This window comes from Planococcus citri, chromosome 1, assembly GCF_950023065.1.
Source record: "Planococcus citri chromosome 1, ihPlaCitr1.1, whole genome shotgun sequence".
Classification (NCBI taxonomy): Eukaryota; Metazoa; Arthropoda; class Insecta; order Hemiptera; family Pseudococcidae; genus Planococcus; species Planococcus citri.
Window position 1 is genome coordinate 66,073,930 of NC_088677.1, and position 13,808 is coordinate 66,087,737.

Consider the following 13,808-nt stretch of genomic DNA (forward strand, 5'->3'; position numbering starts at 1 on the left):
ACCACGGGGTTGTGCTTGTCGATTCGCAGTGTTGCCACACTGTGTTTCGACGGGGCAATGAAGTGGTAACGCCCGGTGCTCCGACTCGATCGGCTAAACTACGCTATTTCTGCTACTCGCAGATTAGCTGTGTCGCCGAGTGTTTATATACTCGGTGGCACAGCATCCAAAGCAGCTATCTACCTACAGCTTCAGTTGTATGATTTGTATGTCTTCGACCTCTCTTAAAATTCATCGAATAAAAATAAAAATAAATCTTTCTCATCGAAATGTTACCTATTTCTATAGGCTAAAATATTATATGTAAAATACCTGCGAATTAGAGTAATGATTAAAGTTCCATCGAAGATAAATTGTATATATAATTTTCACGTGTGATATTATATGTATATTATATTTCATCTCCCACGCAAACCCTGAGTTTTATTTGAGTCTCAAAGGTAAAATGAATAAAATCTGTAGCTCTCTGAGTGCAGTACTGGTGTTTTAAACTACTCTCCGACTGAGCTGATACTGGATGTACACTAGCCTAGCACGCTTAAAACGCTGTCAACCGTACACCAGTGCCTGGTACTTCACCTACATAACTCCGTTGTTCATTTACATCGCATTAAAAATTTCATTCGTCTGGACAGAAAAGATAAAGATATGATAAAGAAAATAAGTGTCACTGAAATAATTCATTAAAAATTAAATATTCAGTGAATCTATTGTAAAAATACTAACTAGAATCGTTCAACTACAACTCATCATATTTGGAGACAATGAAGGATAAAATTCTACCGGGTATATTTTTTTCTATATTCTTAGCTGTCACCATAAAGGAACTTCTCACCGAAACTCCTCAGAATGATAAAGTAATCCCTGAAACCAAACTGAATATGCGTCACACGAACGTCCCTACGATCACTATTCAATATTGGTAAGCATTCTTTAAACTGTTTCCATCTCAAGATACGTAATCCATTTTGTTCTAATATACATATTGTCTTCGCAGTCATTCATGCGGATATCAAAAGGCATTCCAAGAATACGCTCAGATTTTAAAAGAAAAATATCCTAATATCGACGTACACGGAGAATATTACGAGTCTAATGGTTTATACACTCTGCTAGCTAGATTTTTGGTAAGTATTTGCCAACCAAACGCTGACTAACTCGATAAAAATACATTACGTCATTTATAATGGTATGTTTTCTTTTCAGAATTTCAGTCGAATGGTATTAATCATTCTGATAATACTGCAGAAAAATGTATTCCTTATGCTAGGCTGGCAAACTCCTAATTGGTGGATGTGGTGTTTGAATAATAAAATCTACGCCTGCCTTACCATATTCTTTTTCTCAAATATGTTCGAAAACATGTTGATCTCATCTGGTGCATTTGAAATATCAATGGATGGTAAGATCTTTTGCGAATTCTTTCTCTAGATTGTTTTTTTTCTTTTACTGATGTGTGAGTATTTTTTGTTAAAACAGGTGTGCCTTTATGGTCTAAAATCGATAGTGGTAGAGTACCTCAACCCAAAGAATTATTCCGTATAATCGATAGTCAGATGAACTTCGAACACACGATTAATTTTGAACCTTCGTACGCGACTTGAAAATCATCGGCTGGAATGACGTGGTATTCAGATTGACGCTCCTCAGTTGTAAATTTATTCCCATTACATCAATGTGAATTGTGATAAACTTTAAGGTATTCCTTATTCGTTTGGTGTTCATTATATTTTTTATGAAAAATTTTACAAATATCGCCTCATGTGTGTGTTTATTCTGGATTTGCTTCGTAAGAGATAAGATTTAAATAGTCATTCTGGGTATACGGTATAGTATAATTGAATCCCCGCGTTGTTTATTTCGAGAATAATGTCAGTTAAATAGAGTATGCTTCGATTCAGCTGGTTACTGATCCTTTTTTTTTTCTGCGATTATATAGTAAGAAGTATTTTACCTTATATTTTGTTTTGGATAAACCTTATACAGTTGTATAATTTTTATATATTGTTATTTGTAAATATGTGTAGTCAAATTTTCTTTAGTAAATTTACTTTTTAATGGCGGAAAATATACGTTTTAATGAAAACTATTGTGCATTACATTTTTTATTTGAAGTTTGAAGAAGAAGGGAAAGAAACGCAATACAATGGAAATCGTGTTTTGATTGGTTGCATGACAACGTTTTTTGAAAGTATTTAATAAAAATACAAAAGCAATCGATTTTATTACAAGTTGATAAAATTCAGATCAAATTCAAATGAAACTTGTAAAAACACCAAGGATAACATTCGCTCTTAAAATTAAATTAAAACTCACAAGCGTTCAAAAATAAAAACATAAAAAAGAAAACCATAACTTGGAAAATAAAATTAACGATAAAAAAAAGGGGGGAAACACAAAATGAAAATTTAAAAATACAAACAACTTTTTCTATTAAAATTTGATAAGTTAACGAAAATTGAACATGAAAAAGGAAAACAATACAACAAAATTAAAATAAAATAAAAACAAAAGGAAATAATATTTCTAACGAAGACGACCTCAAATTAATGCATAGGTAGGTAATAGATAGTTGGTAAATATACCTCCTTTAGTTAAGTACTAAAAATGGAGACCGTTTGTGAAAAATATTGACTAGATTGAAAGTCCATGTGGTATTATTATTTAGATAGGTGCCTACTTTAATAAGTTGATTGTTTCATATGGCACTAGAATTAACACATTTTACTCAATTAAATCTTTAAAAATCCAAAAAAATTTAATACTCAATGATGTTTTGATTTTAATTGGCATCTACCTATTTTAAAAAGCAGGCACATACCATTTACATTCATGACTTGCAATTTCATCCCGTTCTGCATTTTCCATAGGTAATGTATTCTCTCATTTTTGAAGGTAATGGTAATTTCTGTACGTCATCTATGCATTTAAGATTTTCTAATATCACAGCTCTACATCGATCTTTCAAGCTGACAAATTCGCTGCCAGTTGACTTCAACGTCATAATAGTTTTAGCAGAAGTTGAACTAATCATGGGATACAACGGTTCTTTGATTTTGTTCAAATCTCTGAATCCTACCCCCAAGCAAATGTCATCTTTGAAATAACTCAAAGTACCATAAATACCATCAAACAACAGACCAACAGTGGTTGGTAAATGTTCTCGAAATGGACGACAAAATTTCTTATACTCTCCATCATGGCATAGGAAGCCTTTGTGAGATAAGCCCCAACTACGTTCATCTTCGCCGATTAAATTGATATAGTCGGGTGATCCCAGACGACTTCTTTCCGTACCAATGCCGAACATCATGCTGGTTCCACAGATTCCTTTGGGTATAAAGATCTCCCAGTATGAGCGAGTGTTATTGAGCATTTTTGTTCCTCTGATGGCTGATGTGCCTTGGCTCCAAGATGGATGGAATAGAACACATTTTTGGTTTTTGTCTATGATTCGAACGTCGCAGCTTTTACAGTTTGGGTTCCAGGTCCAAGTGTCTGTGTCAATTAGGGGGTTGTTGAGGTTGGTATTTGAAACGTTCTGGAAAGATTTTTAAAAATATGAAGTTTTTGTACCTAATTTATTGGTTATGAAGAGCGAAGCATTCGCAATTAGAAATTTAATATTGTGATTATAATGATGGATGAATAATAGAATGGTGTTTATGGAACAACAACTTATCGTAAAATATTTATAGGTAAGTAGGTACTCACATCTTGAATTTCGTTGATTTTATTTTGATCATCTTCAAACATCTCAGACAAAAACATAAATAACTGAAATAACATTTTTAAAACATCATACTTACAGAAAAAAAACACAGCACATAGTTGTTGAAGCCGCGAAGCCGAAATAGTGATAATGCACTGACGTAACAAGGGTGAATGTAGGGGTTGAATTTCCTTCAATGAAGAATCACGCTGGTTCATCTTAAGCACCGTCGCGATACAGTAATTCACTTTCTCCAGTTCTCCACTGAGTAATCAATAATTTCCAGAAGTGCATCGACCCTTCTGTTTTTCCCTTAGCATGACGTCATGTCGGACACTGCACGCATTCGTGATAAGTGCACTGCATATGCAGATTCAACTTAGGGTAGGGTTGCTCTGGTCGTCGGATTCTCCAGCGGACCTACACAGAATACCACTGCAGCATTTCTTCCTAGGCCTATTTATATTACCATTACCTAATACGTACCTAACTATTCACTTTCCAGTGATAATTGTTGTTCTCCGATTGACAAATACCTATCTACATGTATCAAGCTGTATTTTCGGACGAACGGTTTTATAAATTATTAATCAATAAATCGTCACCGCGAATAATACTGTCTGGGAAAGTGTTAGCTCGAATCAAGAAGACGTATTGTCACGTAATGTTACCTCATCGGTACTCCGATACCGGTAACTGTGTAATTTGGCCTACCACGAAGTGCTCTTTTATTCTGTCAATATCATCCCCAAAACATTATCGCTTCTGAACAGCAGGAAGTCTCCGGGTCATCTTCAATACTCGTATTTGCGATATCTGTCATCATATTGTTTATCTATACAGCTGTTAAAAGATGAAATCCATTTATATCGCGCAAGTAACTCGCTTACATTACCAATTCACCGCAATAATAACACCCAAAGTACGCTGAGAGTACCTAATTTTAATGCGTAATGTGGTTTCGATTTCATGAAATATTCCATTCCACAACTTTAGACCTTGTAGGATACCTATAGGGTCATTTGTAGATTTTAAAAAGGTTTTATTTATAATACCTGTAGGTACCTATTTGTACCTACTTTGTGTTTTGATGGATTCAGATTATAGACAGGTAGTTTCATTGGTCGATTTGCGATCATAAATCACCATAATGTTACCTTTTTCTAAAAGTAAATTTGTCAACGTGATTTGAAAAATGAATATTACTCAAGATAGTTGTCAATTTGATATTAAATGATATCGTTGACAGTGCGTTTGGTCCAATTGGCAAAAAGTGCTCCAAAATTCAAATTTGGATGGAATTTTTGCAGCCCAAAAACTTCAGTTGGCTTTTTGTAGAGATGGGTCCATGATATCAGAAAACACATATTTTAGATTTTCACAGTCACACAATCAGAGAGAAGAGAGGGAGGTGATGTGAAAGGTACCTATAGAATTACTTCAAAGTGACCTTGCGACCAATCAAAATGGGTTAAAAATGCGCGAAAATTCAAATATTTCAACGAAAATGTTTTTTGAGCACTTTTGAAAAATATCAAACCCAAAACTGGGTCATGATTTTTCAGATTTTGAACCCTATCAAAATTGATTAAAATTTCGGCAGAAGATTAAAATTTCTTTTGAAGGTTTTCTTTTGAGCACCTACTTTGGAAGAATTTAAAGCACAAACTTTGGCCATAATTGTCGGTATTTTTGAAAAAATACAATGCAACCGATCAGCATAAAATTTCGACCCATTTTAATTGGTAGCATTACCTACACTTTTTGCAAAAATCCCATAAATAATGACCATATTAAACTGTTTCCAATCGATTTGGTGGGTCGAAAGTAGGACGTATCCCAAATTTCAGCTTTCTAGATTAACTTGATGAAATTTTGATTTTTTTCCTCATTTTTTGCCGAAATTTTATTTTCAAAAATCGACCAAAAATCGAAAAATACACTTTAGCACCTTCAATTTTTGCATATCCAAGTTCAAAATTCTTCAAAAGTGCTCAAAAGTAATTTTTGTCGAAATATTTGGATTTCTTGCGAAATTTTAACCCATTTTGATTATTTGATAAGTTGAATGCATTTTGTTCAAAAATATAGGTAATAATTGACCCAATTTCAAGTTCAAAATCTTTCAAAAATGTTCAAAAAAAATTTGGGTAAAATATTTGTATTTCTCGTAAAACTTTAACCCATTTTGATCGTTCGTATGATACTTTATCAAAAATTTCGAAAACCATGGCCCAATTTTGGGCTCAAAATTTTTAAAAAATACTCAAGAAACGTTCTAGTCAAAATATTTTGAGTTTTTTGTAATTTTTTAACCCATTTTGACTGGCTATACAGCCTGCAGGACATCTTGTTCGGAAATTCTTCAAAAATACTTATTATACTTACTCCAGAGACGTTCTGGTCGGCGTATTTAAATTTCTTGCAAAATTTTAACCTTTTTTTAATAGGGTGGATGCACCTTTTCAAAAATCTCGAAAATAACGACTTAATTTTGAGCTGAAAATCTTTCAAAAACCTTCGAAAAATATTTGAGTTTCTCGCAAAATTCTAGCCCATTTTGATAGGTTGCATGACAACTTTTTCAAAAATCTCGAAAATCATGACCCCATTTTGTGCTTAAAATTCTTCAAAAATACTCAATAAATATTAGAATTCTGTTTTCCTGTAAGATTTTAAACCATTGCTCGTAGCCTCGTACGACTTCTTTCTCAGAAATTTTGAAAATTTTGACGCAATTTAGAGCTCGAGATTCTTTAAAAATTACTCAAGAAACAATCTAGTTTACATAGGTACCTACATTTTTGATTTTCTTGCTAAATTTTAACCCATTTTGATAGGTTGCATGACACCTTTTTAAAACATCGCGAACATCATGACTCAATTTTTTGATAGGAATTAGATGTATGTACCTACTTTTCTCAAAAATCTCGAAAATCAGGCCCAATTTTTGTTTCAAAAATTTTATAAAATACCTACCAAAGGAGAATTATACTCGTAGTAGAAATATTTGAATTTAGGTATCGCGAAATTTTTAATTATTTGTGTTTTCAAAGATGGCAGAATACCTTTCTAAAAAAATCTCGAAAATCGTAACTCAGTTTTAAGCACGAAATTCTTCAATACTCAAGAAACATTCTTGTTAGAATATTTGAATTTCTCGCGAAATTTTAATCTAATTTAATAGGTCGTGAGGTCACATTTGAATAATTCTATTCCTAACAGTTTATTTTTACTTGAAATTGGAACAAGAGCATTCCACAGAATCTGCAAAAAAAACAACAAAAAAAAACAACTAGGTATCTAGGTATTTTTGCCTTCAGGATGAAAATCTAATTGATAATAACTTAATAAGATATCAGAATATCAGCAGTTGAATACTTATTCATAGGAACTCATAAACTGCAAATACCTATCTAATCGTTCATGAATCTATAAATCAATAGGACACATTACAAAATCAGATCACTTCTGCAACATTGTTAACTTGTTATTCTTCATCAAACAGTAACATTTACAAGCACATTAAAACACCAATAAATTCGAGTCGTAATTCTCGATTTTTTAATATCGTAAGGTAATCTCGCTTTTACGATCTCCGATCAACCTACTCCACTGGAATAACTCCGCAATCAGCTCCAAGTCCTACTCGTACACATCTCATAACCCGAAGAAAAACTTGAAAAATGACAAACGCAAAGGTTACAACATAGTCAACTGACAGAAGTACTGTTGCTGTCATCGGGGCGTTGCCAAAATGAATGAAAAGCACTCGTCGCTAACCCGGATCAGTATCTAAACTAGAAATTCGACAGGATAAAAATTAATAAAGTTCACCCGAGTGGAAAAATCAACTTAGCGGTACCCTAGGCCTAGGCCATGCAGGATCCTCGAACGTACTAACAGTTACCGCAACACAAACAGACAATAGTCAACAAAACTTCACCATTGTAAAACCTTTAATGTCCCCAATAACAATTTCTAGGGTTGCTTCTCTTTTATTTTTTTTTTCGCATTCGCGGTTGCTATAGCCTTTATCAGGCCTTACGTACCGCCTTTCGCCATCGTACTACTGCTGACTTTTCATTATGATTGTTCATTAAATGGAAAGGATAACGTTGACGATGCCTTTTATCTAATGTATCATTTTCATATTTAAAATTTTTACACATTTTTACCGTCCTCCGGGTTACCATCACTACGCCCTTGGCTATTGTAATTACTTGTATTTCTTTTATTGCGGCCTGAAGGGTATTTTCTGTTCGGTGTTGAGTACCTACTTCTTGGTGTTTTCAAACCAGTTTGCAGAAGTGTGCTGACTGCTGAGTTATGGACTTCTATCCTGTAACCTAGCTAAGCCTGTAGGTATAGGTAATGGAATCGTATAATGGGATGAAATATTATCATCTTGTTTACTTCGGTGCATAACGGCTGCAATCATTGTATCTATTGTAAATAAAAAATTGCTGAGTTGAAGTGTACCTGGTAACATTACTTGGAATAATTATACTTAAATAATATTTTGTGATTTGTGCATATCAAGAATTCAAGATCAACGATGGTTGTTGACGTTGACTTGCTAATAAAGATGAACTGAACTGCATCTTTAACTTTCGATTTCGAAGTTTTCCTTACTTTGAAACAGCACTTCTAGAATAACAATCTCAATCTAAATGGAAAAATGGCAAATTAAAAATTAAAATAAAATAATGTACATATCACTCAGGATCAGGACAGGAAAAGGAATCAGGATTTGAAATTGGTACAGCCGACAGCGCAACAATTCAGCATCCCAGCATGCATTATTCATTCATTTTTGTTGATCGTCTCCCTATCTCCCATTTCCAATAATTTCCAAATTCCATTTCATGATTTCCATCAATCTCTTCACTTTCGGTTTCGGTATCATTTTTTTTTTTTAATTTTTACCAAAAAATTGCAAAGAATCGAAATCGTCATAATTAATTGATTGTCAACATTGTCGTTAATCTTCGTTCATTGAGATTTTGACAGTGTAGCCACTTAGCCAATATTGATGAATGAACAAAAGATTATGGCGTCCGGTTTGTTTTGACTTTTGTTAGTTTTGTTCAGGTTTTGTTACATTATTTCTTATTGTCGTTTCGTTTACTGAAAATTTAATTCTTGCGGTGAAATTTTGTCGTTTGTCGGGAACTGAAAATGTGTAGAATTGTTCAACGAGTGAAAGTGAAACAGTGAAGCTAAGTGAAGTGAGTGATCAGTGGAATTCATTCATCATCCATCGTCTCCGGTGTTTCAATTTGTAGGAAAACAAAACTGAAAGTTTGCAGAAATGATGAGGGTAAGTTTTGGATTGGATCTCATATTAAGTACGTGAAGAGTTTCATTATTTTGTATCCATCCTCATTACATGCCAAACAATACAAATGTTATTATACCACCGAAGCACCCCCAAGCCCAACGCTTGATCCAGCATCCACTCATCCAGCCATCACACGATCGATGACTTTGTCCACGTTCCCAACCATCTGGTCCTGTAGTCCTGGTCTTCGAAGACGACGACTGCCACTGGTAATAAATTAAAAAATGATTCAAGTCTGTAACTTTTATTAGCTAGTTATGAATTTTGAAGTGGTTTTGGTTCACACCTTAAAGGATAGAAGCAAAATGAAAGCGTAAAGAACGATGTCACGGTTTTAACAAAACAAACAGAACCCGATGCCGAATCAAACCAAACCACAAAAGAGACTTTTCCAATTCGCGTTCAAGTAATTTATGATGGTTTCGAGGGTCTTTCTGTATTCGTCCTTTGTTGTTGTACGCTGTATATATGACATACTAGTACTACTTATATTCGATTAATAAAACCGCTTGTGCAGGGGGAATATTCGCGATTCTTTTGCCAATAGCCGTAACCTTCAACAGCGGCTGAAATTTTATACGCTTTTTCACATCAGTGTATAAAATACGTATATTTTCAATGCAACTTATAGCTTCTGTCATTTTGGATCGGATGTGTTAATTTTCGTAAGTATTTTTTGATACTTGGAGAACTGGGCAAGGGCAATGGACTTGAGTTTAAACGTGGACTCTGGAATTGATAACTAGATTAGCCTATTGTCCGATGTTGGGATGAGAATCAAGTTGAATTGAAGATTTTTTTGAGCTAGAATATTCGTATAAATTTATTATGACCAATTAATTTGTGTCAGAAGTTGAATCCGTAAGTAGATATGTGAATTTTGAAGTGATGACGAAAGAAATGGGTCGTTCATCAGCTCGAGCGTCAATCATCGTAGTAATTTGATGGTTTATTCGTTGTATTTTTAACTGAAAGTAGATGGCGAATTTGCCAGTAAATATTCAATTACCAATACAGCTTTAGCCTGTTTGTTTCTCAATTTTTTTCTAAGCAAACGTATTAGAAGCACAGTCTAGTTTCTTCAAGTAGGTATCTGCAGTAGAAAATAATTGAAACAGCTGTCTTTGAAGTTGAAAAAAATCCTAATGATAAAAATCAATGCTGATCTGAGGGAATATCTGTAAAAATATTCTAAAACTCCAGTGTTGCAAAAAAAAAAAGTGTTTTAGAATTTGAAACACGTTTCCTAAGTACCTCTACCCATCCTCTACCTATTGTACGATTTGCTCAAAAACTGAAAAATTTTCCCCAAAAAATTAATTTCAAAATGATTGATGATTTTTGTTAAATTTGCGTTAAAGTGCATTAAAATCGCCAAGAATCATTAAAAAACATGTGTGTTTATTCGGTATTTTAAAAATTCAGAATAACTTTTGAAGCTTTGTTGCGTTTTTGACAATTTTTTCCCAATTTTCAAAATATTCAAATTTTTTCAGATGATTCCTGTACAACTTATTTTCGCGTGTTCAACCATTTAAATGCATAAATACACATAAATTTTCACCTTTTTTTTCAGTTGAAAAAAAATCAATTTTTTGCAGCAAAAATTTGAGACTTAACTCGTATCTTTAAATCTTCTGTTTAAAAAAGATACCATGTTTAAAATTTGGAAATTCAAACTTCTTCTTTATAAGTAAGTTACCAACTGGCAATATATTCAAAAGCACAATTGCATTTTATGATTTTTAGTGTATTTTTGATCATCAAATTTGGGCCAAAGATTGGAAAAGAGTTGAAACTTCATTAACTTGACTTGAAAAGCTGAAATTTTGCATACGTACACAGGGATATTCCGCCCCCTCCAACATCGACCTTTTAGTTAACCTAGACAGCTACTCATACGCAAAATTATCCCACTGGTTATGTCGCCAACTCTGTGGATTTCAAATTAGAAACAAACACATCTGCGCATGTCTTAGGAAACGTGTGTGTGTGTATTTTGTTGTCAGTGGATTAATGGTGGAAGTGGGGGTGCTGGTGGTGTTTCCGTTTACTGTTCACAAGCATCAATTCCTGAGACATGCGCAGATGCGTTTGTTTCTAATTTGAAATCCACAGAGTTGGCGACATAACCAGCGGTCTTAGTTTGCATTAGAGTAGTCGTCTAGGTTAACTAAAAGGTCGATGCCCTCCAATCGATTGGGAATGGTTTCGAACTATTTTGAGCAGTTCTGGAGCCTTCAGCAGATTTTTAAAACTTGATATTTCCCATAAATTTTACCAAAAGAAATTGAAAAGACGAAAATTCACTCTGCAGCTCAATTTCAACATGCTAACTGCTAAGTCAATTGAAACTGGCTTCAAGCCGTTTTAAAGCCTTCAGTGATATATTTCTGTCCAGCGACTTCATAATGAAAACTTGAAAAATTTACTGTTCTTCTACTGTCGCATGCATGAGGCTTCAGAACGGGTTGAAACCGGATCCAGTCGACTCAGCATGTTAAAATTAAGGTGTAGAGTGAATTCTACCTTTCCAGCTTCATTTCCATTCGCGGAAATTTTATGGAAATTTCAACGTTCAAAAATCTGCTGGAGGTGCAAGAACTGCTCAAAATGGTTCGAAGCTATTTTCAGTTGATACAGGAGCGGTGAGGGGAGGGGAGGGGAGGGGTCAAAAATGGGAAACATACTTTCTGAAAAGTTTTTGATATTTTCAATTTTTCGTCTCAAAAAATTGTTTTAGAAAAAAAATGAAGAGAAAAAATTTATTAAAAATTTACTGTTCTCCTACTGTTGCATGCATGAGGCTTCAGAACGGGTTGAAACCGGATCCAGTCGACTCAGCATGTTAAAATTAAGGTGTAGAGTTACTTAATTCTACCTTTCCAGCTTCATTTCTATTCGTGAAAACTTTATGGAAATTTCAACGTTCAAAAATCTGCTGGAGGCACCAAGAACTGCTCAAAATGGTTCGAAGCTATTTTCAGTTGATATAGGAGGGGAGGGGTCAAAAATGGGAAATATACCAGATTTCTGAAAAGTTTTTGATATTTTCAATTGTTCGTCTCAAAAAATTGTTTTAGAAAAAAAAAATGACGAGAAAAAATTTATTGAGCATGAAATTTCGCATAAGTACTTAAGTAGGGTAATACCTACTCGTGGATTTTTTTTTTCTGAGGATGAGGGAGAAGCATTGTTTTTGGAATATTTCATGCTAAATTTGGAATGTCCAACATGAATCATTTACATTTGATGAAAATTTTAATGAATATTTTTTCAAATTATTGTTCCATCTCAAAATTTTGATTTTCTAAAATAACCAAAGCCTCTTCTGAAAAATGAAGAGAAAACAAAACCAAATCTTTGATTGGATGCTGCTTGGATTTTGATTTAGTTGAGAGATGGATTTCAATGAGTCTGTGTAGATCATGACCTTGTCAAGTTTGCTCTTAATTGCCATGTTTAAGACAGGAGTGGGCGAGATTTGAACCACAGGTAATCCAAATCAGGTATTTTTATTCGCAATTCGTAATTCGAATCATTTTTAAAGCAACTCTTGAGATCCAATGATCCAAAATGATTCGAATCGCTAAAACAAAGTGATGATTTGTGATTCAAAAATTTCATTTGTGATTCGAATCATTTTTCTCCCTTTTATTTCAATTTATGAACGTTTTCTATTTGATAGGAATAGCATTTTTCGATTTTATGTTCAACCTCAATTCTGATTAGGTAAGTAAATTAAATTTCAATAAATTTACCGTAGGTACCTATCTATTCGAAAACAATAACAAAAAAAAAGCAACGAGAGAAAACATCAGTGATTTTTTTCAAACTGCCATTTGGGATTTGGAATCTGAAACGAGGTATTTGCAATTTGAAAAACTGTTATGATTTGCGATTTATGATTCGAATAAGCATGATAGCAGAAAACACAAAATTTCCAACTGAACTACCACAAAAATTCTCAATTGGTGTAAAACAAAACGAAATCATCAAGTATACGGTGTGAGGAAATCATTGATGATTTGAGCATCAAGTTGAGAGTATTCCAGTGAAGATGTATTAAATGAGAGAAGATTTTTCTTGGTTTCTGCAGGATTCCACCTTTTGTTTTTCGCAAAGATCAATTCATTCAGCGTTTAAAATAACCTATCCTTTTACGCTTCAAAGTAGCCTACCATCTTGACCAGTGCACCGATTAGTTTGTCACTTGATGATTAATCCCATCGGACACGGCACCACTTTATTAATCTCGTTTGCGGGCTGACCGCTACAAACACCTTTTTTCTCCTCTTTTTTTTGAGGTAACCGTCACCTTTATGTACAAACAATGGTGATTTCAGGGTACACAATAGATGAAAAAGGTGCATGAATGAAGACACCCCGGAGTGAAAAAATTAGATCACATAACACAGTATACATTTTGTAAGAGAGACCTTTTGCGGGCGCACGATTTCAACTGTCTAAAGTATACCACAATCACATTCGGTATCAAATACCGATAAATGTACGAAGCTGGCATGGTGTGTATGTGTGTACTGACGTGGAAGAGAATATTTGTACGTACGAATAAAGAAGATGTCATCTTTGCGGCTCGACCGAATGGCCAGATTTTAACTTTGTCAAGTACTATCCAGCGAAGTCTATTATGTCAAAAAAATGCTCGTCGGCTGTTCTTAAATGGTTCACGCTTATTCTAGCTCAGTCTAAGCAGACCGGTTAACGCCGTTTTTCGGTCAATTTTTAATA

The 13,808-nt window shown here is 34.0% G+C and overlaps 2 protein-coding genes across 2 annotated transcripts; one reads left to right on the forward strand and one right to left on the reverse strand.

Moving 5' to 3' along the window:
* Positions 1-606: 606 nt before the first annotated feature.
* SelT (selenoprotein T) lies at positions 607-2,089 on the forward strand. Its single transcript, XM_065347193.1, has 4 exons — positions 607-922; positions 998-1,127; positions 1,207-1,402; positions 1,480-2,089. Exons 1-4 carry the CDS (start codon positions 765-767, stop codon positions 1,602-1,604), a joined length of 609 nt encoding a protein of 202 aa, XP_065203265.1. The 5' UTR covers positions 607-764; the 3' UTR covers positions 1,605-2,089.
* A 453-nt stretch (positions 2,090-2,542) lies between these two features.
* Positions 2,543-3,756, reverse strand: LOC135836019 (SPRY domain-containing SOCS box protein 3-like). Its single transcript, XM_065350588.1, has 2 exons — positions 3,715-3,756; positions 2,543-3,541 (listed from the first exon to the last, which is right to left on the reverse strand). Exons 1-2 carry the CDS (start codon positions 3,754-3,756, stop codon positions 2,846-2,848), a joined length of 738 nt encoding a protein of 245 aa, XP_065206660.1. The 3' UTR covers positions 2,543-2,845.
* Positions 3,757-13,808: the final 10,052 nt, after the last annotated feature.